Below are 26,696 nucleotides of genomic sequence, written 5' to 3'. Positions count from 1 at the left end.
AAGCCCAGAGCTCGCTGCCATCTTGGTCCCTGGCGGTGTTCCCAAAAGAGGGGCCTGGCCTGTACAGCAGTTGTTGGTAAGTTAGTCTCTACTCATGGTCATCCTTTGCTTGTCTCCTCTCTTTTTCTGGCCTGACCTCCAGCCCTGTGTCTTTTAGCTTCTGGTGCAACGGCCTTCCACAGGCCCGAGAATCTCTGTAGGTCCTTACTCTTCCGCCTCCAACGGTGGTTGCGCAGTCTCTCTGGGCCGCACTCCACACCGATCCTGCTGTCTTGAAGAGTGGGATTCAGACACAGGGAGAATGGCTGTACGAAGTACTGTTTGAGTGTTTTATTTTTGTCTTTGAGTTATTTAATCGTAACTAATACACATTTCAAAAGTGTACCCCCATCCCCCTGCCATCCTCTGCCCCTTTTGGAATTAAAAACAAACAAGCAAGCCCTTTGCAGCATGTCTGCTAAACTGGAGAGTAAAATGAGACTGCCTTGGGCTTTTAAAATTTCATGTCTTAGTTGAATGTTAATGGTACTCTATGTACTGTTCTCTCTGTGCATTCAAACAGGTATTTCTGTCTAGGATAATATTTTACTATTCTCTATACATTGACGTGGCAAAGTTTTCCCAAACTAAATGAGGGATCGAAAGTCCCTCCACCAGTCAGTAAATACTTCTTCACTATGTATATGTAGTGGTTAGAACAAAACAGACTGTCATCTTTCCGCTCGCCCACCATTAATAAACATCCAGGCGGTACTTACCGTCTCAAGTGTCACTGCTTTATAGCCTTCCTAGAGTGTAACTGAACGACAGCAAACTGCGCGCGCTTGAGGTATAAAATTTGATGACACTCGAAAACATGTGCGCACCCATAAAAAAGCTGTAATCAACAGAATAATAAACGTATCCCCTAAACCAGGTTTCCTTTGATGAGACACCATTCTACACGCCCTTCTGCTAGTCAGCCACTGGAAGCTTTTCTCCAGGGCAGTCTGCATTTCTTTCTCTCTTTCTTTCTCTCTTTCTCTCTTTCTTTCTTTCTTTCTTTCTTTCTTTCTTTCTTTCTTTCTTTCTTTCTTTCTCTCTCTCTCTCTCTCTCTCTCTCTCTCTCTCTCTCCCTCCCTCCCTCCCTCCCTCTCTTTCTTTCTTTCTTTCTTTCTTTCTATTTGTTTTAATTTTATGTGCTCGTGTATGTTTTCTCCCTGCTGTTTTCATTCGTCATATTTTTTTTTCTGACTCATCCATGCTGTGGTCTACATAACGTTGCTTTCCCATTGTTATATAGTACAGAATGCCAACTAGGCCTCTGCTGTGTGCATCTCCTCTGTTTTGAATGACATTTTTATTTATTCTCACCTTTGACCTTTGCATTTTTCTCATTTTTGGCTTTTACAAACCTGCCATGGTGTCTTTAAATGTTTTTATCCCTGTGATTTTTTTTTCACATGTAGGAGTGAATTGGCTGAGGCAAGGGAACATACATACTTAACTTTTGAAAATAAAGCCCTCCAGCTTTGCATGATCCCAGCGTCTAACGACCATGCACAGTCAATGATGGTTCCAGTTATTTCCCACAACATTACCTGGGCTTGGCCCAGCTACCCTTTAATGCAATCATTCTACAGGGTATGAAATATTATTGTGGTGGGATTTGATTTGCATTTTTTATAGAAATCAGCATCCAACATATTTTTGTTATGCATCAGTTTTTGGTTTGTACATATATGAAGTAATATATATATATATATACATACATACATACACATACACACAAAATACACATACACATATTTATGTATACACATACACACATGAATATGTACATATATACATATACACATATATACATATATGTGTGTGTATATATATGTGTGAGTGTGTATGTGCTTCTTTTTTGAGGCAGGCTTTCCTGTATCACAAGCAGGACTTGAGTGTGCTATAGGCCAAAGATGCCCTTATGCCCTTTCTTTGGATTCTCCCATCCTCAACTCCCAAAAGCTAGGATTACAGATATGCACCACCATGTCTGGTTTACGCTGTACTGGGTTTTGAGCCCATTGTTTTAGGCATGCTACACACACACACACACACACACACACACACACACACTTCTAGCCTTGTATATTTTTGTAATATAATAACAGCTAAAATCTTGTCCATTCTATTCTAGTATTTATGTTTCTTTTGTAGTCTTGCTCATTGAATATTCATTTTCATTTCTTGTTTTAATGGCTGTATCATCTTTAATTCCTTTTTAGTTTCTTATTACCCTATATTAATTGTAGAAGATGGTGAGTTTAATTGTGATATTTTCCTGCATGAACATCATATATATTGGTCACAACTGCCCATCCATCACTTTCTCCTCTCTCCCCCTTGTCATTGGTCTGCTTTCGTCACCAAACGGTCTCTTACTGCTTTTTTGTTTTATGAACCTGGATGGTATATATGAGACAAAATATGCAATGGTTTCCTGTGTCTGGCATATTTCACTTAACATAATAATTTCCAGTTCTATCCATTTTCCTCCATATAACACAATTTCATTTTCTTTATGGCTGAATAAAACTCCATTATGTATGTGTGCCACACTTTGCTTACCCATTTGTGTGCTGATGGACCCCTCCGCTGATTCCACATCTTGGTGGCTGTGAATAATGGAGCAATAACTGCAAATGTGCGGATATCCATGCGGAATGCCGTCTTAGAGTCCTCTGTGGAGACACGTCCCAGGAGCGCTGCAGCTGGGTCACGTGCTGCCCTGAGTTAGGAAGCCGCGGTTTAATGTCCACAGTAGCTGTAATAATTTACCTCCTTCAGCACAGTGTCTATGAATTTCCACTGCTGGCCTCTGAGCTCCACGGTATCATTTATTCAGCATTTCCTGATAATTGCCATTCTGACTGGGTTGGGATGGAGTTGAAATGTACTTTTGATTTGCATTTGTTCCATAGCGAAGGATATTGAAAATGGCCATTTCTACTTCGATCTTTAATTATCACACAGTACACATTTAGTAAGTTTGTGCTGATCCATTTTCATATTATGAAGGCAATTATGAATAATCTTCCTTTACGTATTTGTATCATCCGAACAGGGACATAAACATACATATTGTCCTTTAGAAAACACCATAAAGGAGAAGGTAAAACCTTTCCTTTGTGCAGGGAGATGTTGACGTAGCCCTACTTTAGTGAAAACAAAAGGCAGATGAAACCCGGAGATGCAAACCTACTATGTTTCTGTCTCCTGGTGTCCTGATGTGGATCCTTGCTTGCCTCTCTGTGCCTGCTCCTCTCATGGTCCCAATTGTGGATGGTTTCATCATAACAAATACTTGCTTGTCTCAAAATGTCACCGGACACTCTAGCACGCAGGATGGACACCTTTATGTCTCCTCCTTTTCCCTTGAATGCTAGACCTTTCCGTTTGTTTAGGGATCCCGGGCGATCCCACACATCTTTTCAACAATTGAGTTTTAACCTGCCCATCTAGTTCTTCCCGGGTTCCCTCTCTGTTCCTTAACTGTAACTGTGTTACTGTAATTTGTATTTCTGGCTTTGCTTGGAGCTTATTTGGTTCTTTGTTTTGGGAGTGTTCAGAGAACCTGCGACCGAAAGAGTGTAAGATCAGCTAGATTAGTATAACGAGAGAAAGAGAGAGAGAGAGAGAGAGAGAGAGAGAGAGAGAGAGAGAGAGAGAGAGAGTTGCAGAGATACACACAGAGAGAAGACAGACACAATAGAGAGACAGAGATGGAGACAGAAAGTCAGACAGACAGACACACGCAGGCAAGGGAGGGGATGAAGGAGAAGTGATTAGGAAGGACTTTTTCACAGAGAAAGCATTTTTGATGAGAATGGTCTCATTTAGCAGGAAATGCTCTGTCAAAAACTTGGAAATGAGTGGAAAAACTGTGTTCTGAAGGTACCCATAGGCAAGGATGGTCACAAAATGTCCAAGAAGATGTAGCTGTGGCAGAGTCACAAGTGACTGACCACAAGAGGAGATAAGATTAAGAACAAACACAACATCCAGATCTGGGCAGTGTGATGCTGGTGCTGGTTGGACCATAGTGTCACAAGCCTTCTGAGAGTCCCAGTTCTCCCTCAGTGAAACCAGAGGTCCCTGTGTAGCTTTCATCTGGATGGCTAATACATGCTTGTGTTTCTTTAAGAGAGGGCTGCTCACAATCCTGGGACTATTACAGGTAAAGCAGAAGTAAGGACACAAGGAGGAAGACTGGGTGGGAATTTAGTATTGCAGAGGGAAGGGGCTTTTGATTAGACCAGTGTTACAGCAACACAGACAAAGAGGACTAATTCCTAAATCGTGAGGTGCAATGGAGTGGAATCAAGAGCAACTAAAAAGACTTAAGAAAATCTTTTCACTAGTACACTAAATTGATTTTTAACATTTTAAATATAGCTTCATTTTTAAAGCATACATAGTTATGAAATCTGAGTTTTGTCTCTTGAAAGACTTCTTTAATATAAAATTAGAAAGATACCCTCATATTTCTCTCTTTTATGTTGTTTTAAAAATATTAATTATTTTCTACTTGGAATTTATTTCTGCCTTTGTTAAAGCAGTTTCTCAAACACCGCATTATTGTACTTTGGGGCTAGATAATATGCGTTTTAATAGAGATTCTTCTCTTGGGTATTTAGCAGTACTATTGGCCTCTACCCACTAGATGCCAGTGGCACTGTCCCCTTTCCCACAATAGCACCGACCGGATATTTCCTTAGACATTGTAAAATGTTTTGTTGGGCCAGAATTACCATAAGAAAGTCATAAAATGAAGCCCTGACTTGTAAACACATAGAATGAAATAGTGTACACTGAATTGCTTCTGCTAAATTTAGAACCAGAACCTAGAAATCAACTTGAATATATACAGAAGTCTAGAGGAGGAAATCCCAGCTGTGAATATCCACTCCGAATCTGAAAGATTTAGTAGAGAGTGACTTTGCCAAGTTCTTGGCAGTCTCACCAGAGTTAGCCTTCACCTTGGAAAGGGATGAATTAATAAACTGAACCTATTTGCTTTGCTTTGCCTTCTATGTTAAACTTTCTTTTCCTCCTCTTCTTCATCCTCCATCTTCTTTCTGAAAATTATGTGGTCCATGTAACACAGCAGTAAAACTGGGGGTGATAACATCGTGGGGGCAAACAGAAAACTTGGACTGATGTTCCTGAACATCCTGACCCTTCAGTTTTGAGGCCTGAACAATGAAAATTTTATGGTAAAAAATCAGTTAAACTAATGTACTGAAACACTTTGCTCCTTTAAGTTTTTAAATTAAGTCCATGAAATGCAAAAGAGGAATAGGTTTTAACTTATACTCTTCAATACAATAGACCTCAGGGGTTCTAGGTACACACACCCAACAAATGCTTGCTGTGTGATTGGTTAGAATCGAGACATGCATATATGTCTATGCTTTAATTTGAATACTTATGATGATTCAAATACCTACCATTAAAATATTATGAATTTGAATTTAATTAAAAAACACAGATGCAATTAACTTTTTAAGACAAATATATTCAAATATATTCTAAGTTTTAAAGTAGTTCATCTGATGAATTCATGGAGTGTCTAATGAAGACTATATCATATGTTTTGTTTGCATCTTCTTGTGTTGATTGCCACACAATTGTAGAAGGAGATGGGCGATTCGTGATGCATAAACTTCATGTTTTCAGTATTGCGTTTCGGGATGCAAAAATGAAGATACATTATGTGAACTTTTGTTCATTAGAATGATTGTATTCTCATTTCATACTTTACAATTAAATTGTATAAACTTGAGATTATTAGAATGTCAATTAGTCCATTTTATAGATTTTTATTTTTATCTTTAGATGACTTTTTGCTGAAAAATACATGTGAAAAGTCCCAATTTAATTAAACCTCTTATTATATAGATTAAGGGGTTGATTAAAAGCAAAATCAAGTTTGTCTAATTCCACATGACTACCTGAGGTTCAGACGGCATTATGTGATGTCTGAATTGTTTTAACACAACATACCTCCAAAAGCATAGTGAGTGATGTTCCTTGGGACTCTTTCAGGGAGAGAGCGTTGGTTCTAGAAGGTCTTAAATTATGTTTTGAAGCTATCCAGCTGTTTACTGTATAAATAATTAATTTGCTTTTGAATTCCCTGCTTATCTTTCATGAGTGTTCTCCGAATTTTAATAGATGCAGGTAGGTGAGGCTTTGTCCATGACACAGGATCTTTTGCATGATCTCATTGAACAAACTTTGGAGAGGCAGGTGTAGGAGAATGGTCGACACACACAGGGCAGATTTTGCTTTTACACAATTAAGAATTTATTCCACAATGTAGGGTCTTTGTTAAGCATCATCATTCGAGAATTCATCTGCAAACCACTTCTTCACACCCCTAGGTAATATATCTCTCAGACTGTGTCCTATGGATTCCTGTTGCCCTCTGGAAACCATTAGCTGTTGCCCATGAATCCTCATGTATTCAACTTAAACAACTTTTTTCTTCAGATAAAGTACATGCAACAGTATGTCTTGTCTACTGTGAAGATTTCCTCTGTTTTCTTAGGGAAACTCACTGCTGGGTTGGAGTATAATTCTTTAGCAGTCTATTTTGGGGTGTTACTGGCTTTAGGTGAAAGCCAGGGGTAAGCCAGGCTTAAATTACTTTTTCTTCAGTGGCATGAAACAAGCCTGTAAAAGCACTTGGATTACCTGAAGGAATAAAAATGGTCTGGAGGGATAGGCATCTAGTGTTTCAAGAATCTGTTCATACAACATTCTTGAGTCTTTGGGCATGGATTGGCTAATACTATTTTCGATATTTACATTTGACAAAGGAGTTCTACTGGGTCCCCTTTTAAATACCAAGTAAAGGTGGCATGCTGCTCAAAGAATGGGGTATTCATTGACTGGACCTACCAGTTGAGGGCCAACTCGTGATATTCATATTATAATAGTATTTGGCACATGTGCCACTTTGAGGTATACTTCAAATTCAAACTACAACATCAAGAGCATGTTGAACTTTCTGCATATTAACTTTATTATTTTTAGAATCCTCTAAATCTGGAGGTCAAAACAGAAGCAAAGCTATTTCTTATGGGTAAAGACTTTTCTATTTGTGGCTGGTTCTGCCAGGGTTAGGTATGCCCAAGCTTCCCTGCCTTTTCAGGATCATCCTACCTTAGTGGCATGCAGACCTCAGCTTATTGCTCCCAGTCAATGAATAACATTGTGACAGCATACTGGTAGATTCTGCGTATCACAAGTTAACACAAGAGAAAGAATGAAAACTTCGTCTTCTCTCTGACTTCCACCTGCCCTTGTTTTCTTCTCATGTTTCTTTGAATTGTTAGTTATTAGAAGTCCTTTAGGAATGTTGTTTTCCCCCAGGATATGAGGTCATTAGTGAATCTGGTTTACTTTTCCCATTGTACCACATCTACTACCTTTGTTAAGTTCACTGGGAAGTAAGGATTACCTCTTTGTATTTCAATAATAATCTACACATTCCTGTCTTATCATTTTAGTGAAATTTTCTAATTTGTAAAGAGTAGTGTTTGTCTCAGCAACATCTTCTTTATATCAACAACATTTTGCCTAGCACATACAGGTTTTCATAACATAGTGGATATAATAAATAAAACAAAACAAAATAAAACATGAGGGCTTGTGAGATGGCTCAGTGAATATGGGTACATGCCACCAAGCCTGGTGATCCGAGTTTGATGTCCAGAGCCTACATAGTAGGAGAGACCAACTTCCCATGGTTGTCTTCTGAGTTCCATTTATGTCTCACCCCATCCCCAAATAAATGTAGAAACAGTTATAGAATTACCTTGATGTTTTATATTTACTTACCAAATTTATATAAGATGAAGTTTATGTAATATTGATAGGCATCTATCAGAAACTAATTTGTACTTGTTTTTTGTTTGTTTGTTTTAGTAAATGGATTCTACATCTTTATTGCCAACACTTTTAGATGCAGATCTGACAGTTTTGCATATTGAGTGTCTTCCTAAGGACATTCTTGTGAAATTCCAAGGCAAAAATAATAGTGAGTGTCAGTTCGACTATCACATATTGCAGAGGGAAATACAGTATATCCCCAAAGTGGCGAATAACCTGGGCATTGATGAGTTTTGCCTGGTGGAGGAAAGGACTGGAGAATGGCAGAGAGGAAGAGTCCTGGGAAAGAAGAATGAAGTCTACACAGTGCTGCTCATTGATCGTGGAGACGAGTTGACAGTTGATAGTACTCGAGTAGCCTCTGCTTACAAAAAAATATTTGAGCTCCCGCCCAGAGTCATATTTGGCATCTTTGCCAACATACTCCCAGTTGGAGAGAAATGGTCTCCCAAAGCTCTGAATTATTTCAGGTCACTAGTAGGAATACAGCTGAAAGGCAATATGCAAACTATTTTGCCCCTTCAAATGATTCTTCTTGAGGCACCCAAAGTTATATCTGGGGTTCTTGAATTACAATTAGGAAGATTTGTTGACAGGGATACGTTTCGTCTTATTGTGGAAACTTTAAAGGAAATCCCTCAGCCAATGCCAGACTTACTACGACATAAAAGACCGGTGTTGCAGTCAAGAAGCAAGAGCACTTCACTTGATATGCAATATGTCTTAGATAATTTCCAGCCATCTTTACCAGTGGGAAGTTTGGACAGCATCAAAGTGTCATCTGCACTAAGCCCTAGTAAATTTTATTGTCAATTACTTAAGCAGATTCCAGAGCTAGAAGACCTCACAGAGCGTATGAATTTGCATTACGACACAGGTGATCAAGAAAACAGCCCGGCGTGTGAGAATTTTGGACTCCTCTGTGTTGCTAAAGGGACAAATGGGCGGTGGCAAAGAGGGATTCTCCAGCAGGTCTTGCCCGATAATCAAGTAAAAATTTGGTTCATGGATTACGGTGGCAGCGAGTCTGTACCCTCCGTCCACGTGAAGAAACTGAAGCAGGATTTTGTCTTTGCACCGTTGTTCTCTTTTCCGTGCTCCCTGACATATTTACACAGCCCAGACCAAGAAGTAAGGAAACAACAGCTGACTGTATTTAAGCAAGCCCTCTTGGGACACGTAGTGTCTGCCTGCATTGACTGCTTCAGTGAGGACGAACGTCTGTATTACGTGACTTTACAGCCTCAAGAATCTGCAGCTCATGCTAAGTGTCTGCAGAGGACCAGGAGCACACAGATACACTGTCCTGCATTTGAGCCAGACATTTCCAAAGCCTTGGACGATGCAGGCACTTACAGGACAGACAGCTTCGTGGTTGATGTTCAGCAGCCAGCGGGTGGACTAAACAAAGAGGATGACTTAAGAGCAGCTTTTGCTATTAAAACAGTAAAAATGGAGATCGAATCTACCTACATAGCGTTTGTAGTGAACGTGTTGAACCCATCGAATTTCTGGGTACGCATTAATAAATATCAGAATAAATTTCAAGACTTAATGAGAACTATAAATATGTTTTATAACAAACCTGAAAATGATGAACTAACTCTGAGACACCCTGGACCTGGACTATTCTGTTGTGCCAGATACAGCAAGGATAGATGTTTCTACCGAGCCATCATCACAGAAGTGGATGACTATCGGATTAATGTTTACCTCCTGGACTATGGAAGTACTCACTCCATATCGCTTTTTGATGCCAAAATATTGCTTCCAGAATTTTGTGAGTTGCCTCCCTTGGCCGTGCACTGTTCACTGGCCTATATAGCTCCAGTGACAAAAGTGTGGATAAAGGCAGCAACAGATTACTTTAAAAAAATCGTTTTGAACAAAGCAATCTTGCTCCAAGTTATAAGGAAAAGAGATGACAAATACATGGTGAATATTCAGAATGTCGAAGCTCCCGAGAATACTGATGCTGTCTCTCTGATGCTACAAGCCGGACATGCAAAACCTGCAGAGGTACCGTCGTCGGGTTTCCACAAATCTGTAAGAGACCGTTTAGTGTTAAAGCTAAATACGCTTCATGAGAAAAGTGTCGTGACCTCTGTCCCTGTCAAAAGACCTGAGCCTGAGAGGTATCATTCCAATAAGCTGAAAGGAAACATCTCATCTTTGTGCAGGTTCCTGGATTTAAAAGTTTCTTTCAACTTGGTTTTTGAACCCAACCCATCACAATCTTATAAGGAATATGTGTTCAAACCAGGCAAACTTCTTGAAGTCAACTGTTCCTACTGTCATGGCCCTGGTGACTTTTCATGCCAGCTTCAGTGTAAGTTAGAAGACTTAAAGCTGCTGATGGAACAAATTCAAGCATACTATAGCATCCACCCAGAGCCATATCAGACTGGGAAGGTAGCTTGTGTTGCTAAGCATTCCAGGGATGGGAAGTGGTACCGGGCTGCCATCTTGACTCAAGCATCGGAACAAGAAGTTGAACTAATATTTGTTGACTATGGCAACCAAGAGCGAGTGTTCATTAAAGACCTTTGTGCTATCAACCCACATTTTCTTGCTTTAGAAGCCCAGGCTTTCAGATGCTGTCTCAACTATTTAGTTGAGCCCATTACTTATAAGCTATTAGACTGGACAGCAGAAGCATCCAGAGACTTTGGAAATTTCATTTCTTCATGTGGAGGGTTACTTACCTGTATCGTGTATGCCTTAGTCCTCATACACCCTAGATGCCTATGTAATTTAGTGGATTTACAATCCCCATTTACCAGTGCAAATGAATTTCTCCTTCGCCGTGGCTCCACCCACCACAGCGCATTCTCAAGGCCACTCCCATTTTCAATTAGCCTCTACAGTTACTATTACTCTTCCTTTGACGTAAAGATCGGAAGTGAAGAAGATGTGTATATATCTCACGTGTATAGTCCCAAAAGGTTCTATTGCCAGCTTTGTAGAAACAGCAAAGACTTAGAGATGCTGGAGACAAGAATCACAGAGATGATTAACCTCAAAATGTGTTCAAAATATGACTGGAACAGAATGAGACTGTGCATCTCTCAGTACATAGAGGATGGGCTCTCATATAGAGCCTTAGTGAAGCCAACAGCTTCAGCATCTGACACTTGCGTTTACTTTGTGGACTACGGGAATGAGCAATTGGTCAAAGAAAATATGCTGTGCGCCATTTCTGACCAGTTTCCCGAGCTGCTGTTTACTCCTATGCAAGCAATTCAGTGTTTTCTGTCAGATCTGAGAGATATTGATATTCCAGGAGAAATCAATAGATGGTTTGAAGACAATTTCTTAGGGAAACCATTAAAAGCTGTAATACTGTCTAGGGAATCGGATGGGCAGCTTGGTATAGACTTATATGATGGGTATCAACATATAAATCAGACAATAAAATTGCTACTTAATGTTTACGGAGAAAAGCATTCTAAACAAGCCTGGTGTGTGGGAAAGAATCAGAGGTTAAATCGAGTATCCGCTGTTTCTTTGAAAGAAAACACAGAAAGCAAGCGTTGCCACAATGCAATAAATAAAACTAGCCTAGCAACACATCCTGCAAACAAAACAGATCGATGGATGCGTCCCCAAAGCATATACAGCAGGAGTTTGAAATCATCAGTTTGTTGTAAAGTTGAACCCATGCCAAAAAGCAAAGTGAAGAAGTCCTCGAAGGACAGACTTAAAAATATAAAATTTGCCGCTGGGTCTGTACACATTCCTGAAGACAGTGACACCGGCCCCAACTCAGAAGAGAGGGTATCAAAATTACTTACCAAAGATTTAAATCAATCAGCTCCTCAAAGCCCTCAAGTCCTTATTAGACCTCCAATCACAGACATTCCTCAAACCCACATTGACTTGAGTACCCAGATTAAGGGGTCTGCACCCACAATCCATCATCCAGCCAATTTTCATATGGCATCTACTGAGAATGGAAATGAAGCCACAGAACTCACTGATGTTCTAAAAGAAAAGACAGATAGCCAGAAAAACCGGAACTGTCTGACCCTTCTGGTGAGAGATCACGCAGAATACGGTAATGATCATGCCACGTCCAGAGGTGTTACTAAGAATGTGTTGGCTGAGGGGTCCTTTGAAGTGGAAGTTTTTGATCATGGTAATACCGCCATAGTAAATGGATCTAAAGTTTATTCAATTAACAGGGAACTCTTAACTATCCCCCGGCTGGGAATTGGATCTTTTCTTCATAGGGTAAGATGGGATGGGCCCATTGAAATATGTAAAAGCAAAATTGCAAATTATTTTGCCTCAGTAATGAAGGGAACAGTCTTTTGTGAAGTTTGGAAGACACCTGATCAAAAGTGGGAAGTAAATATAACTTGTGGCGATAAATGTGTCATCAAGAAATTGCTGAGATGGTCACCATGTCCTAAACCACAGAAGTTAGCATTGCAGATGCCTCAGGCCATCTCTCACAAAGTTAGTCCCCATGAAGCCGACAATGAGAGGACAGGAAGAGTAAATATGTGTGGAGGGTCCATGCCCTTTCTCCCATTCTCCCAACAGCTGGGTGAAAATCCTTTTGAACTGTTGAGACATGAACAGCTTGAAGAAAGCAAAACAATTTACATTTCAGAGACTGGGAAATTTCATGTGACATTACCAGAAAATCAGAAAACATCTGATTTAGCATTATTAAAAGCACCTAGTGGTGAGATCATAAGTAGCCCAAGACGAGGAGTACCTTATAAATGTTTTTGGTTCACACATTCTACCCTTGAGTTCATTGTGTGTTTATTTGCTCATTTGGAAATGAGCATCCTTTCTCTGAAATATTCCGACTACACTTGGGAAGTGGACCTTTTGGTAAATGGCTTGTTGCCTTTGGGGTGTTTAAATGTAGCAACATCTCAGGTAGAAGAACAGAGAAAACAGCGATCTTCTGGTACTGTTTTTGGTCTGGAGCCCCAGACACTTTGGTCACCATGTACAATCCTGCCATCTGTTTGGCCGCTACTCCAAAATGGTAAACGATATTCCGGCATTGCCACTGCGGTCTGTGACCTCTCAGACTTCTGTGTGCAGTTAGAGGATTTCTTTGATATAATGAAGCACCTCTTTACCTTGCTTTCAGACGTACCAGAGCCCTTGCAAGCATTGCCTTCAGAGCACATGATTCCTGGGTCTAGTTGCTTGTTCAAAAGTGAGTTGGAAGATCGGAGGAGCAGGGCAGAAATTTCTGAAGTTTCAGATCAGTCTTTACATCTCGTTTTGAGCGACCTTGGACGTTCTGTTCATGTACCTTATTCAGAAGCAACGAATCTTAAATCTGTACCTCAGAAAATTATGAACTTGCCAAGGCTGAGCTACCCATGTGGCCTCTATTTTGTCCTGCCTGCTATGGGGAAACTGTGGACTAATGAAGTCAGACAGCTTTTCCAAGATTGCCGAAGCAAACCGGGATTAGTTATTCAGTTCAGGGAGAATGGTCCTGGAGCAGTATCCGAAGTGGATGTCATTCAGGAGAACGACAGTGTAGCAGATACGCTAGTGGCATCTGGTCTAGCCAGGCATCCTAAGAATTCAGCTCATCCTGACGGAATTACTGCTCCTGGATGTATGAAAGCCGGGCATAAACGGCAGAGCCGTACCATCTGCTCACTGTTGGACAAACATTGTTACAAAAAAGAAGATGTTAATTATAGCAGAAACAAACAAAAGCTACAAAGGAGGAAACGTATGAAGAGGAGAAACGTTGCTAGGCACCTCCTAAAGAAAAGCCATGCCAGTAAAAAATTATACTCTGGAAATTTAAAACTGAGAAGACAAGTCCTCAGTGGGAAACTTAACTTCCAAAGTGCGGTTCTGTTGGGGATATGTGTAGCATCTCTGTCTGGCGGAGTACCTGATCCTTTAGAGAACAGCACAGACTGCTTTGGAAACATTTGTGAAGACCTATCAACTGAAGGACTCCAAGAAAAGAGTTACACAATAGACTCAAAAGCAGCGGGCGCTAACGAAAAAATTACAGTAGAACGCTTGAAAAGTAAGTCTCTGTATTTAAAGGAGTTTCTATTTCTGATTCTTTGTTTTTAGTGGACTAAAATTGCTCAGATTCAACATACCATATCACAAAGACAAATCCTTACTAGGAATCCGGATAGAGATAGGCATAGTGTATTGTGGCTATGGTCTCTCAACAGGCCAGCGGGAGCTGCGTAGAAACACCCTGTCTAAACAGACAAACCAACCGACCCACCAACCAACCAACCAACCAACCAACCAACCAGCAAACAAACAAACAAACAAACAAACAAACAAACAAACAAGATAATTTGGGCTGTTGTTTTTGCCATCTTTACCATTTCTGAATGAGGAATTCATTAGATTTCAGTAAAAGTAACAATTTATACAACTACATGCATATACACATGCGTGGCATTTTATGCTATCAGAAGTTTCATAAAACTCCTGAGGTTGTAGGAGTTCAGGTCAAATGGTTAGCTAGCTCTCCAACTCCTTTCAAAGAATCAATTTTCTAACATGCACGTTATTTTGTAACAGATCAATTATATATCCAGGCGCCTTTGAGAGTATTTCTAGCATATTGCTAAGTCAGTTAAAATGTATCGAACAAACTTATTGTAGTGTATTTTCTCTTAAGCCATTAGACATAAAACCGACTCTAAATATTAAGATTTTATCATGTTATGTGCTATTGTCTGATTTTCCTTATTTGCATTTTATTAATTTTCTCTATGGATTATTTACTGTGGACTTTATAGGTGATGATGTTCCTTGTCCACGAATGTTTGTTCAGACTTGGAAATAATGCTTCCTCTATATCCCAAACTATGACTCACAGCATCACAGATTATAGTTTCTCAGTGAGAAGAAATGTCTTGCTGTTACTGATTGTACCATTATAACATTTTTTTGGGAATTCACATTTAGATTGATCTCAGTTGATGAGTGCTATGATACTGGCCCCCCTTCCTTCTTTTAAACCCTTCATTATGATATTAGGTAAATATGGCTCTGGTAGCAGTGGGTGGTTCCCTGTGTTCCAGGCACTGTGTTAAGTTGTACGCATTCTCTCACTGAATACGGACCGCAACAGTAACAATGGAAGCTGTTACTAATGTTCAAGTGGGGACCTAACACATGCCCCAGTTTGTCTGGATTACAAGTCATTTTATTCACATTTGCTACTGTTTTGAAGCAAGGCTGGGGTTTATTAGAAAGGATTTTAGTATAGATTTAGGCATGGATATTCATAGAGCAACAGCGTGCTGGGGATTAAAGGAAAACAGTTGTAGCAGGGTGAGGTGGCCCATTCCTGTAATCCCAGGACTTAGGAGGCAGGCTGGCCACGGGCTTCTCAAGACACAGCATTTAACTGTCATGCACATGATTCTGGGAGCTGCCAAAGCAACACGGCTGTGCTGAAGAGTTGTATGTTAACTCGATACAAGATAAAGGCGTAAGAGAAGAGGGAACCTCCACTGAGATCAGGCTGTAGGCAAGCATATAGGGCCTTCTCTCCATTAGTTGTTGATGGGGGCAGGGAGGGGGTATGTAGCATAGATGGTGCCACTCCCAGGCTGGTGGTCCTGGGTGCTATAAGGAAGCAGGCTGAGAAACTATGAGGATCAAGCCAGTAAGCAGTTCCTCTCCATGGTTTCTTCAGCTCCTGCCTCCAGGTTCCTGTACTGTGTGAGTTTCTGTCTTGACTTCCTTTGATGATTAACAGGAATGAGGAAGTATAAACCTAATAAACCCTTTCCTCCCCAAGTTGTTTCGGTTATAGAGTTTCATTACAGCAATGGTAACCTTGACTAGTTCAGGAACTGGTACGGGCACTGGGATATTGTGACAGATCTCTGAAGTGGAAACTTAAGGAGTCTTGGGAAAGTCAGTTGTGTTGGATGGTATTTTGCTGGGGGAAACATGTTCTGAAGCAGACACGAGTGAGAGGATGTTTTGCTAAAGCAGACACGACACATGGAGAAGCATTTCACTGAAGTGGACACAGGTGAAAGACTAAGGCAGACTCGTGAAGGAACATTTTTGGTGCGGCAGACACAAGGGAAAGGATATTCTGCTAAAGCCAGCACAGGAAAGGACATGCAGTTAAAGATTCTTCGAATGCACCAAAAGCTCTTGGTGGTGTGCTGCAGCTTCCTGCCGCTTCCATGGGCTCAGGCTGATTGGCAGAGAAGTCAGCCGAGACAGACTCACATGGAGTGTTGTTAAGTCAAACTCAAGTGCTGAGGCAAGACAAGTTGTGAGGCAAGACCTGTGGAGGACACTTGATGTTTGGAGGGAGGATAAATAGGACTCAACAGACTGTTAGAGGAGCTTGGGGCTTGCTGGTAGAGCCAGCTATGCAAAGCTTCTTAGTGTCAAGGCTTCGCTGATCTTTGCTTTGCTAAGAGAAGTACAGTGGAGAACTCCTCCTGGCTTTCTTGTTGGCCCTGGTCTCTCCTGCTGACTCTTGCCAGTTCAGGGAAGGCAGGCAGATTTCTGTGAGTTTGAGGCTAGCCTGGTGGATAGAGTGAGGTCCAGGACAGCTAGTGCTGTACAGAGAAACCCTGTCTCACAGACAACGACAGCAGCAGCAGCAGCAGCAGCAGCAGCAACAACAACAACAACAACAGCAATAACAACAAAGAGTTTAATTTTGCTACCATACTCCTGCAGAAATGGTACCCTGCTGTTAGGCTGTTACATTGTGTCTTCACCTAGGATAGAATGACTTTCAGTATCTCGTTGATCAAAAGCCTGAATATTCAAATCTTTTACTTATTAAATAAGTGCACAGGGAATGCAGAGGTGACTCAGTCTCTCTTCTAGAGGACCAGAATTTGGAACCCAGCTGTAACTCCAGCTCCAGAGGGTCAGGCATCATCCCCTGGCCTCTGTGAATACCTGCACATATGTGTGCACACACAGACACATACTCAAAAATGTACACAGTTTTAACATAGTACTTACTACATGGATAGCGTCATGATAACGATTCTGTTTTGAAGGTGGAATTTTGATAATGAGCCATTCATAGTTGCAACTATCTAGAATATAATCAAAGGAGCAGAATGGATACCTTTTCCCCAGGTGGAAAGGTATTAAGTGATTATGGTGAGATGGTTTTAGTTGTTGTATGAAATGAAGCTGTGTAACTTGTCTATTGTTTTTCTTTTTACCTTTCATTTTGTGACTTTTAATCATTTCTATTTTTTTCCCACCAGTGGAGACTGATCCTGGGGCTTTGCCTATACAGACAAGCAACTTGGCCACTGAGCTATGTGCCTTCTTTTGCTATCTTGTCTTGAGACATCACCTCATTAAGTCCAGCTCCAGGAGCAATGAACTTGCCATTTTCCTCTCTCAGCTCCCTGAGTGTCTTGTTGCTAACAACTTTGGGAATTTATCATGTTTTTAAGAAACATAATCCCTTTTGTGGTAACACACATAAATCTTGATTAATCCTCAGTAAGAGCCACATAGTATTTGAAATTTCTAACATATACTTCTGCTTTGTTTTTCAGTAGAAGGAGGTGGAGCCTCATGATACATAGGACAGTGTGTATGTCCATCTTGCTTTAGCTGTTCCAGAGCCGAATGAAAGTGGTAAAGCACAGGACAACCTCTCACACTAATGCATGTTAGGGGACGAGTCCACTTTGCTGTTTTTCCTGGAGGCTATCCTAAAGTACCACGCACAATTTGTGGCTGAGAATGGGTGCTGGTTAGGAAGTGAGGCTCGTCATCCTATACTCTCTGTGTTGGCCAGTCTTATATCAATGTGATGGAAGAGTCATCGGAAAGGAAAAAATGATACTGAGAAAATGCCTCTGTAAATGCCAGCTGTAATGCATTTTCTTAATTAGTGATCAATGGAGCAGGGTCCAGCCCATTGTGGGTGGTGTGATCCCTGGGTTGGTGGTCCTGCGTTCTATAAGAAATTAGGCTGAGCAAGGCATGGGAAGCAAGTCAGTGAGCAGCACCCTTCCATGGCCTCTGCATTGGCTCCTGCCTCCGGGTTCCCTTCCTGTCTGAGTTCCTGTCCTGGTTTTTTTCAGTGATGGGCTATGCAATAAAACATGGAAGTGTGAGCTGAAAAAACCCTTCCCTATCCAGTTTGCCTCTGGTCACAGCGTCTCATCACAGCCATGGAAACATATTCAAACTTAGATAAAATTGCCTAATCTGGAAAATATTATGAGAAACATTAGCAAACCGATTAAGATTATTGATATTTTGGGAAGAATAGCCATGAACCACTCATGTTCCAAAGCTCTGTTTTGACGAGAAATAATGCTGACACTTCTAAATACAAATTATTTAGATCTTTTTTCTAACAATAATCACTTTTACTCTACATTTTTCTGAATGAAGTGTTAAGTAAAATTTTGATGTTTGGTTTTTCTCATTAAAATTTATCTATTCATCTTATCTTTCTATCAGTGCAACTTTTTCTAATTTTTAGTAGTTTTGAACTCCAGTACAATTGCAAAGTGCTTATATTGATATTACTGCTTTAAATTTTTTTAAGACAGAGTTTCACTGTATAGCTCTGCCTCAAAAAACAAATGTATGTGTGTGTGTGTGTGTGTGTGTGTGTGTGTGTGTGTGTGTGTAATGGGACTTCAGAGTTGGCACAGAACAAACTCAGACACCAAAGGAGACTTATTACTCCGGAGGGACAAGAGGTGGGCTGTGTGGCTGAGGGGGTGTTCCTCTGGATTGGACAAAGACACATGGCATGTGTTTGTGCGGGAATAGGCTTTAAGGAGATAAGTGGGGAGTCTGTGTGAGTTGGCAAGTCCTGATTGAATGGGTTAGCCTACGTAGCCAAATAATGGGGTTTGATTGCTGGATTTTGGATTTTTAGTTAGGCAAAAAGGAAGTGGTCAAATAAGGGAATAGACCTTGAGGACTAGGAATGCTATCCAAGGGTTTGGCAAGGGGGAGGAAAGGAAGAAGGGCTAGCCCTGATGGTGCCATGTTTGTGACTTTTAGTTAGGTCTGTTAGAGAGCCCTTCATTCTCACCTTTTTATTTTATTAATGAGTGGGTGTTGGTTAAGTGGGTGTCATTTTCTCTGGCTGCTCCCTGCTGAAGGTGGGGTGTTATTGTTAGGAACCTAAGGACGCTGGAATGTCGGTCACTTCAGGGAAGAGCAGGCTGTCATTCAATGTCCTGGCTTTGCAGACCATCTGGGGTGAGGGAAGCAAGGCAGCCTTGGGGCAGTGTGCGAGTCTGGACCATCTGGGGCCAGCTGCTCCAGCTGCTCCAGCTGCTCTAGCTGCTCTAGCTGCTCTAGCTGCTCTAGCTGCTTTGGAGCCCTCTAGAATGCAGATTCCATGGGAAGATCTGGAGCTCAGGGGTTGCTGGTGAAATCTATAGCTGATTTGAAAACTGCCAGAGTGACAGACTAGGAACAGAAGCTAAAGTTAAGGAATTTAGATGAAAAATACTTTATCTTGAGTGTATATTTGAAATTTTTAGACTCAGGGTCTTAGTAGTTGGAGAGAGGTGCCCCAAAACCAGGGAAAGGGGAAGAGGACCTGTTAGAGACCATATATCTATATACATAGGTACATACATACATCTGTACATACAAGCTCTCTAAAGTCCAATATATATATATATATATATATATATATATATATATATATATATATATATATATATTGGGCTTAGAATGAATGTTGTGAACTCAGTGAGTGCCAGGACTGGATAAGAGGTAGTGGCTTCAACGTACTGATGAAGTCAAGTCTCCATTTACCAGGTATAAGAGATTTTGTTTTATACAGTTGACATTAAATAGACTGCTCTCTGCCTCATCACTGGGAATATTGTGATTAACAGCATGATATATTCACATGGATTAAACATGCTAATTCCCATCCACCTTGCCCCGTTTCAGTGTTCACATGGGCTGTGCCTCCTCTTGGTTCCTCCTGCTTTGGGGATACCATCATTCTCAGTGGTTACAGTGAACCCATTTCCACAGCGTCCGTTCTCATTCCTGGCCAGAAGTTAATACCCACAGCTCAGTCTTGACCAACACAGCTGTGAGTTGAGCAGTGAGGCAGTTGACTTGATACCCCTGCAGGATACAGAGAATGACTGCTCACCTCTAGTAAACGTGCATGCAGTCCTCTCCCCCAAGGCTTCAGGTTCCTTCTTGGTGAGAGGCTTCAGACTTTCTTTTATGCACCAGAAGATGTAGCAAAGCAGATGTCTGGATTCTATTGCTCAGAGTCTCTGGCTTGGACATCAAAGGGGTCGAGACCCACAGGTTGAGAACCCCTGGCCCAGGCGCTGGCTGTTGATGGTGTGCGTCTGAGAGCCACACTGTGAGCACCGCCTTCATGAGATGGGCGTGGTGGATATCCAGACTTTAATGTTGGGCACCAGTCTCTTCCTGTCTTCCACAGCCATCTGCACAGCTTGACGTAACCTGTTACAGTTACTCGGGATCAGATAATGGAAATTGTTTATACGACCCTATAAGCTGAGGGCATGCAATGCTTGAAGGAAGATAAAGGGTGTGACACGGTGGCAAAATGAACCCAAGCACACACGAGATGTGTGTAATTTTAAAAAACACACTACGGCCTTCCCGGGAGCTTGGCTCGCGCACTTCAGGTTTAGTTCTGAGATTGGCGGCGTCATGTCATGGGTCCTACTCCCGACTTAGCTCCACCAAGTCAGCCTGCACTCCGACCTCTCCTGGTTCCCTTTGTTCCACTCAGTTTAGCCCAGGATCGAACGCAACCATCCTCCAGGAATTGGGAGCTTCTGTCTGTGCTTCATCAGCTACCTCTTCCTCCAGCTTGCTTTGCCAAGCTGCAGTCAATGGCTCCGCCTTCTTTCTTTCTCCTGACTACCTTAGCTCCATGGAAGAAAAACACTAGACAGCTTTATATTTTTAAACTTGCCAGAATAACACAATTGCTATGCGATGAAGCTCTTGCCCTAATCTTATCATCAGCTAGCCTATATCATCCATCTGCTGGTGGTAGAGGCTTTGGGGTTTGGCTGCCCCAAGACCTTACATGGTTGTTGGGTCCTTCTCATTCCAAAGCCTGGCCTGAAACCTTCCTTCTCTTTTTCCTTTTTTTCGAAGCTGGGGACTGAACCCAGGGCCTTGCGCTTGCTAAGCAAGCGCTCTACCACTGACTAAATCCCCAACCCCGAAACCTTCCTTCTCTCTCCCTGCCTCGCTCTTCTTCTGCCTGGGACCCGGAAGTCCCACCTTTTCCCTTTCACCCAGCAATTAGCTTCTGCCTTCTTTATTGACCAAAGCAAGAGCCAATTAGGGAAACAGATTTTAGTATCAGTTCCTCCTACTACACAAGAGGTTTGTTTTCAGTCACCCAGGGCATGCTTTGTTCTTGGACGTTATATACCACTAAAAGTACGTGAGCTGGATCCCTGGGACCCTGGGATGCCACATAATTGTTTAAGAAAATATCTTGCTTTTGTGGACCTAGGTTTTGTTTTACTGAGGTAAAATGTTTTAATCAATGTTGATTATTCTCTTTGTACTAGTGGTTTTATTTTGTGTTTTGTTTTGTTATAGATTTTTCTTAAATATCTCTTTGGACACTCATATTTAATGGTGAAAGACCTCAGAGATGACTGGAAGTTCTTCCTTTAGGAACTCCTGAAGAAGAACCAAGGGGGGGGGGGGAGAGAGAGAGAGAGAGAGAGAGAGAGAGAGAGAGAGAGAGAGAGAGAGAGAGAGAGAGAATGAATCAGAACATTTAGCATTGGTGGATTTGTCTGATTACTCTTTTTTTTCATGCTAATAGCTTAATAGCTCTCTCATTCCTTGTTAGGAGGATACAGACTGAACGGCCACGGTCTGGTCTGGGAGCTGAACGAGGAAGCATTACTCCAAACACAGAATTTCAGTTTGCTTTTAGTGCAGTGACCAGGCTGTATCTGCCACACACTGAGATGACTCAGTGGTGAAGAACATGTATTGCTTTTCTAGAGGACCTGAGTCGGATTCTCAGCACCCACATTGGGTGGTTGATAACCTCCTGTAACTCGAGTTTCATGGCCTCTGTAGATTAAACAGGCTTACCTGCACCCCACACCACCTACATATATATAACCAAGCATAATAAAAATCAGTAATCTAACAGAGTAGTTTCCTTCGGGTCTGTATTTAGAGTATATCTTGTCTCTCACACTCCTTTATTCATTCAGTCTCTTTCTATATCACATGCCACATGGTCCCTGAAAATAAGAATGAAAGATGCAGGTGACATCTTACTACTACTATGAAAGTAGTTTTGTCTCACAGACATCCAGAATGGATTTTGGGGACTCAACGACTCTTTAAGAATCATTGTTCTGCAGAATACATCTATCTTGTACTGCAGTGGTTCTCAACCTTCCTAATGCTGCAGCCCTTTAACGCAGTTCCCCATACTGTGGCGACCCATCAACTATGGGATTATTTTTGTTGCTACTTCATAACTATAATTTTACTACTATTATTGATCATAATGTAAATATCAGATGGCCATAAGTAATCCTCTGAAAGGGTCATTTAACTCTCTCCAAAGGAATTACAAACACAGGCTGAGAACCACTGTCTTACTGAGTAGGGGAGATATAGTTATTTAGGCATTGTAGTGGACTGGAGCTATGGAGTTCTGCCTTCCAACCAGTTGGGGTAATATTGTTACTTTTCTTACTTTCGAAGAAGAAGGAGAAGGAGGAGGAGGAAGAGAAGGAGGTGGGGAGACAGAGAGAGAGAGAGAGAGAGAGAGAGAGAGAGAGAGAGAGAGAGAGAGAGAGAGAGAGAGAGAGAGAGAGAGAGAGAGAGAGAGAGAGAGAGAGAGAGAGAGAGAGAGCGCAATTCGGGTATGGTGGAGGAAACATTTTTATTGAATACCAGCAAGAATGTCCCCACCTCCAAGTCATCTCCCAGCGTCTCCACATCAAAACAACGACAATAGGCATCAATGAGTCCAATGTCATTTCGATTACTGTTCAATGTGTTCCCTTTGGATTTTGTTTATTCACCTTTGATTTTGTCAATATTCTGATGTGGATGTGACAGGCAGCAAAAATGGGTCTAAGTGCTGCAAGCCCCTAGTGCTTCCTCCCTCTGCTATTGCCCATCGACAGCAGAACTCTTGTCCCCTAGGCCATTTTTTTTAATGATAGATAGGTGTGGAGGATTTTAATTTTCAAAAGGAGTTACAGCACCATCTCCTGTCCCACATTGCCTTCAGTGATGATGTAAGACTTGTGAGCTCGTTCACACGAGGGAATGCACATCTTTCTTGCTCATTGGGAACTTGGTTAACATTGAACACTCCAAGTTCGAAATGTTCTGAGGTTGTCATGCACGCTAAAGCAGTACCTTACACATGCCCTCTCCATGTGGAATGTGTGATCTGCAGCATGACAACACACAAACACACACACACACACACACACACACACACACACACAGATCTTATTATGACTATTCTGGTATCTCTAGGTGAGGCTCAGACATTGTAGAGCTAAAAAACAAAAACAAAAACAAAAACAAACAAACACACTGCTGTGTCCTGTCTGAAGGTGTCTGTGTCTGTGTCTGTGTCTGCTTTACAGAAGGTGTAAACATAATTTTATCGCTATTTTTACCTGTTATGTCTTGGAAGAAGATCATATGCGGAAATGATGACTAAGCAGGTTTGGGTACCAGGGTTGAGTTGCTGCCCTGAGTTTTCGTTGAACAGAGGGCAGAAACTTGAAAGGCCTTGGTGTGGTGGTGGTGGTGTGGTTGACAAGTCTCAAGAGGGCTATCAGAGAAGGCTAAAAATAGGGTAGGGTACCTTCAGCATACATTATGAAAGAAATGTAGCAAAAATTACTACCATCATAAAATGGAAAATTGAAAGTAGACAAATGAATTAAGCAGCGAGATTAAAGTGATTTCTGAGTGGTGAATTATAAGTAGTATATTTTCATACGATAAAATACAGGATGAGAAAATGAAGCCTAGTGTTTATTTATTTCCTCACAAAGCCATAGATATGAGATTCATAGTTTTTCTGGGATAAAAGTAGAATTACTTCTATTTCTAACGTTTACAATTTTACCCCAAGACCTCCAGGATGAGTTCTGTGTTGCTGAATGAAAGTGATCTTTAAGTAAAGATGCGATTTGGGTGTTTTATAAAATGTATCTGGACCCCCCTGCCCAGTGCAGGGGAATGTGGGAGGGGGTACGGGGGTCGTTGGGGAGGGGGAACACCATTACAGAAGAAGGGGGAGGGGAGGGGATAGGGGGCTTATAGCTGGGAAACCCGGAATGGGAATAACGTTTGAAATGTAAATTTAAAAAATCCAAAAAAAAAAAAGAATTACAAAAATAGAGAAAGAAATCTCACAGTCTTTTTGTTATTGTTGCTTGTTTGTTTGTGACAAAGTATCTCATTCTCAGTGTTACCCCACCAGACCTTGAACTCAAGTCCTTTCTGCCTTAGCCTCTGACTCATTTGGAGGATGGCCACCTTTGCTTGCTTAACAGAGCTTTTTGTTGATGAGCAGAAGGGCACAGCCTGCCTCTTTAGAAAGAGCCTACAGCAAAGGACGTGAGAGCATTGCATACGTGTGGGCTTCGAATGGACTGATAGTCGAGCCACAGGAAACTCACAAAGCTTTGAAATAAATTGTGACAAATTTCACAAACTTGATTTAGCCTCTGACGATACAAGTGGAGCACACTGCTCAGATGGAAATGGGACAGCAAGGGTGGTGTTTGGAACCAAGAACTTAAGTAGTAAGAGACGCCAAGAGCACAGAGTATAGACTGAGGTGTAATCTAGGAGTGGGCTTTTGTTTCCGTGTGCATTCTTGGTGTCTATTCTTGCAATGTGAATGCCTAGAAGAGTTACTTTGTACTTTTTGCAGAACCTTTGAATGATTTTGAGGCTAACCTGCTACTTTGTTTTGTAGGTGCTCAGGAGAAATGTACTCGAGGAACATCATGGCGTCCAATATGCACCTGGACCTGACGTTTTTCATTATAAATTATTTTAATCAACCAATTTACTTTTCTAGTCAGTTTTGAGCCAGGGTCTTATGTATGTACTTCAGGCTTGCCTTGGATCTCTGTGTGGACTAAGCTACTCACAAAATGTTGATCCTCAATCCCAATCCTCCTGCCTCTACCTCCTGAGTGCTGGGATTAAAAATATGTGCCACCATGTTGGGGTAGACATGAGTTAGGTGATGAAGACCAAGATTTTATTCTAATGTCAGACTGAAGTGAGACCTTGGACACTGTTGGCACTGAGTGCAACGAGGTCTGTCTATAAAGGATGTGTTTTTGTTTAGCAGACAGGTTGCATCTTCCATGGATTTTCAGTTTTACCCACCTTATTTATTCTTTTTATCTTTTTTTTTCGGAGCTGGGGACCGAACCCAGGGCCTTGCGCTTGCTAGGCAAGTGCTCTACCACTGAGCTAAATCCCCAACCCCCCCTTATTTATTCTTACTCACTGTGACTTGTTCACTCCCTAATCTAAACCTAGAATGTTGTTTCCTTCCCCTTTGACATGGGGAGGCTCATGACTTCTTCGAACCAATGGTATGGTGGGTAGAAATAATGCCATGCGACTCTACAAGTCTGGGTCATAAACGACCCAGATTTTCTGGATTATTTACACCTGATACTGTGGACCATTGTTTGAGAAACCCAACTACCAGACAGAGCCAAACTCTGGCAAACCAAAGTCACATGGGTACAGACAGGGGCTTTGGTCAACAGAACAAGCCCCAGACAATTATGACTCCCCTCACTGAGGCTGTGAGCATTTTGTGATACATGCCAACTCTGTTCTGTCCATTCCCATGATACAGGATCCATGGACTTTCATATGTGAATCTGTGAGATAGTAACTGGGCCAAGTGGGTGACTGATAAACCTCTGAAGATTCATTAGCTCCATTCTCACAGTGATATGAAGAAACTTGGTAATGAGTGAGTAAAATATGAGTCAGGGGAAGGCTTGTGGTAGCAGTGTTAGCTGCTTGGTGGTTGTCTTGCTTCCTTGTTTAGCTCTGAGATAGTAGGTCTGGTGCCTGTCTAAGCTCCTGATGGCTAGTGCACGTCTATGTACTAGTTCGCACTGCTTTATTTGTAGTATTTCATTTGATTGGCATTGTGTTCTCTTACTCCGTTAAAAAAAAGAATTCAATAAATGTGATTGTTTCAACCTGTCTCCGTTTTTTCCACGCAACACATGTGATAAACGCATCTTGATTTACTGAATATTAAGCATTTATATTCTTTAAAAGACTGCTTCATGAGCAAAATAATGATAAAAGAATGTAGGTATCCCAGTAAATAGGGAATGTATTATAGCCGTGTTGTTGCCTTGCCTATTAATAAAGCCCACAGTCTGTCTTTAAGGAAGTGAATTCATCTCCTGATAATCCAAACACCTTTTATGAATACCATATGAGCTAAATGTGCTTTGGTTGGGCTTGTGGATGAAAAGTGCCAGCTTTCCCATAGTTAAGAACAAGTCTATAATTCTGGGGGGATTGTGCTGACACCTAGTGGTACTTGGAGCTGCATGTCAAGAATTTCATTTAACCCTGTATTTGTAAAGCTATTCTGTATTCATGTGTCTATGTGCGGGTGCCTATGGAGCCAGAAGAGAGGGAACTGGACACCCTGGAGCTGGAGACACAGGAGCCAACTCTAAGCTTGTAACTGGATGCTGGGAACTCCGAAAGGGCAAAAAGTGCTC

At 41.4% G+C, this 26,696-nt stretch overlaps 1 protein-coding gene across 1 annotated transcript; it reads left to right on the top strand.

The window, feature by feature from the left end:
• Positions 1-26,348, top strand: Tdrd15 (tudor domain containing 15). The gene is made up of 3 exons (XM_087555072.1): positions 1-76; positions 7,966-13,957; positions 24,896-26,348. Exons 2-3 carry the CDS (start codon positions 7,969-7,971, stop codon positions 24,952-24,954), a joined length of 6,048 nt encoding a protein of 2,015 aa, XP_087411198.1. The 5' UTR covers positions 1-76; positions 7,966-7,968; the 3' UTR covers positions 24,955-26,348.
• The last annotated feature ends 348 nt before the right edge of the window (positions 26,349-26,696 follow it).

The sequence above is a fragment of the Rattus norvegicus genome, chromosome 6 (genome assembly GCF_021556685.1).
Source record: "Rattus norvegicus strain SHRSP/BbbUtx chromosome 6, alternate assembly SHRSP_T2T, whole genome shotgun sequence".
Classification (NCBI taxonomy): Eukaryota; Metazoa; Chordata; class Mammalia; order Rodentia; family Muridae; genus Rattus; species Rattus norvegicus.
This window is presented reverse-complemented; position numbering and strand designations above follow the sequence as displayed.

Excerpts from the sequence above, each read along its gene's own strand:
- Tdrd15 (XM_087555072.1), top strand. The coding sequence starts at position 7,969 with ATGGATTCTACATCTTTATTGCCAACACTTTTAGATGCAGATCTGACA. Across the intron at positions 13,958-24,895 it reads TACAGTAGAACGCTTGAAAA|GTGCTCAGGAGAAATGTACT; the intron begins GTAAGTCTCTGT and ends TTTGTTTTGTAG.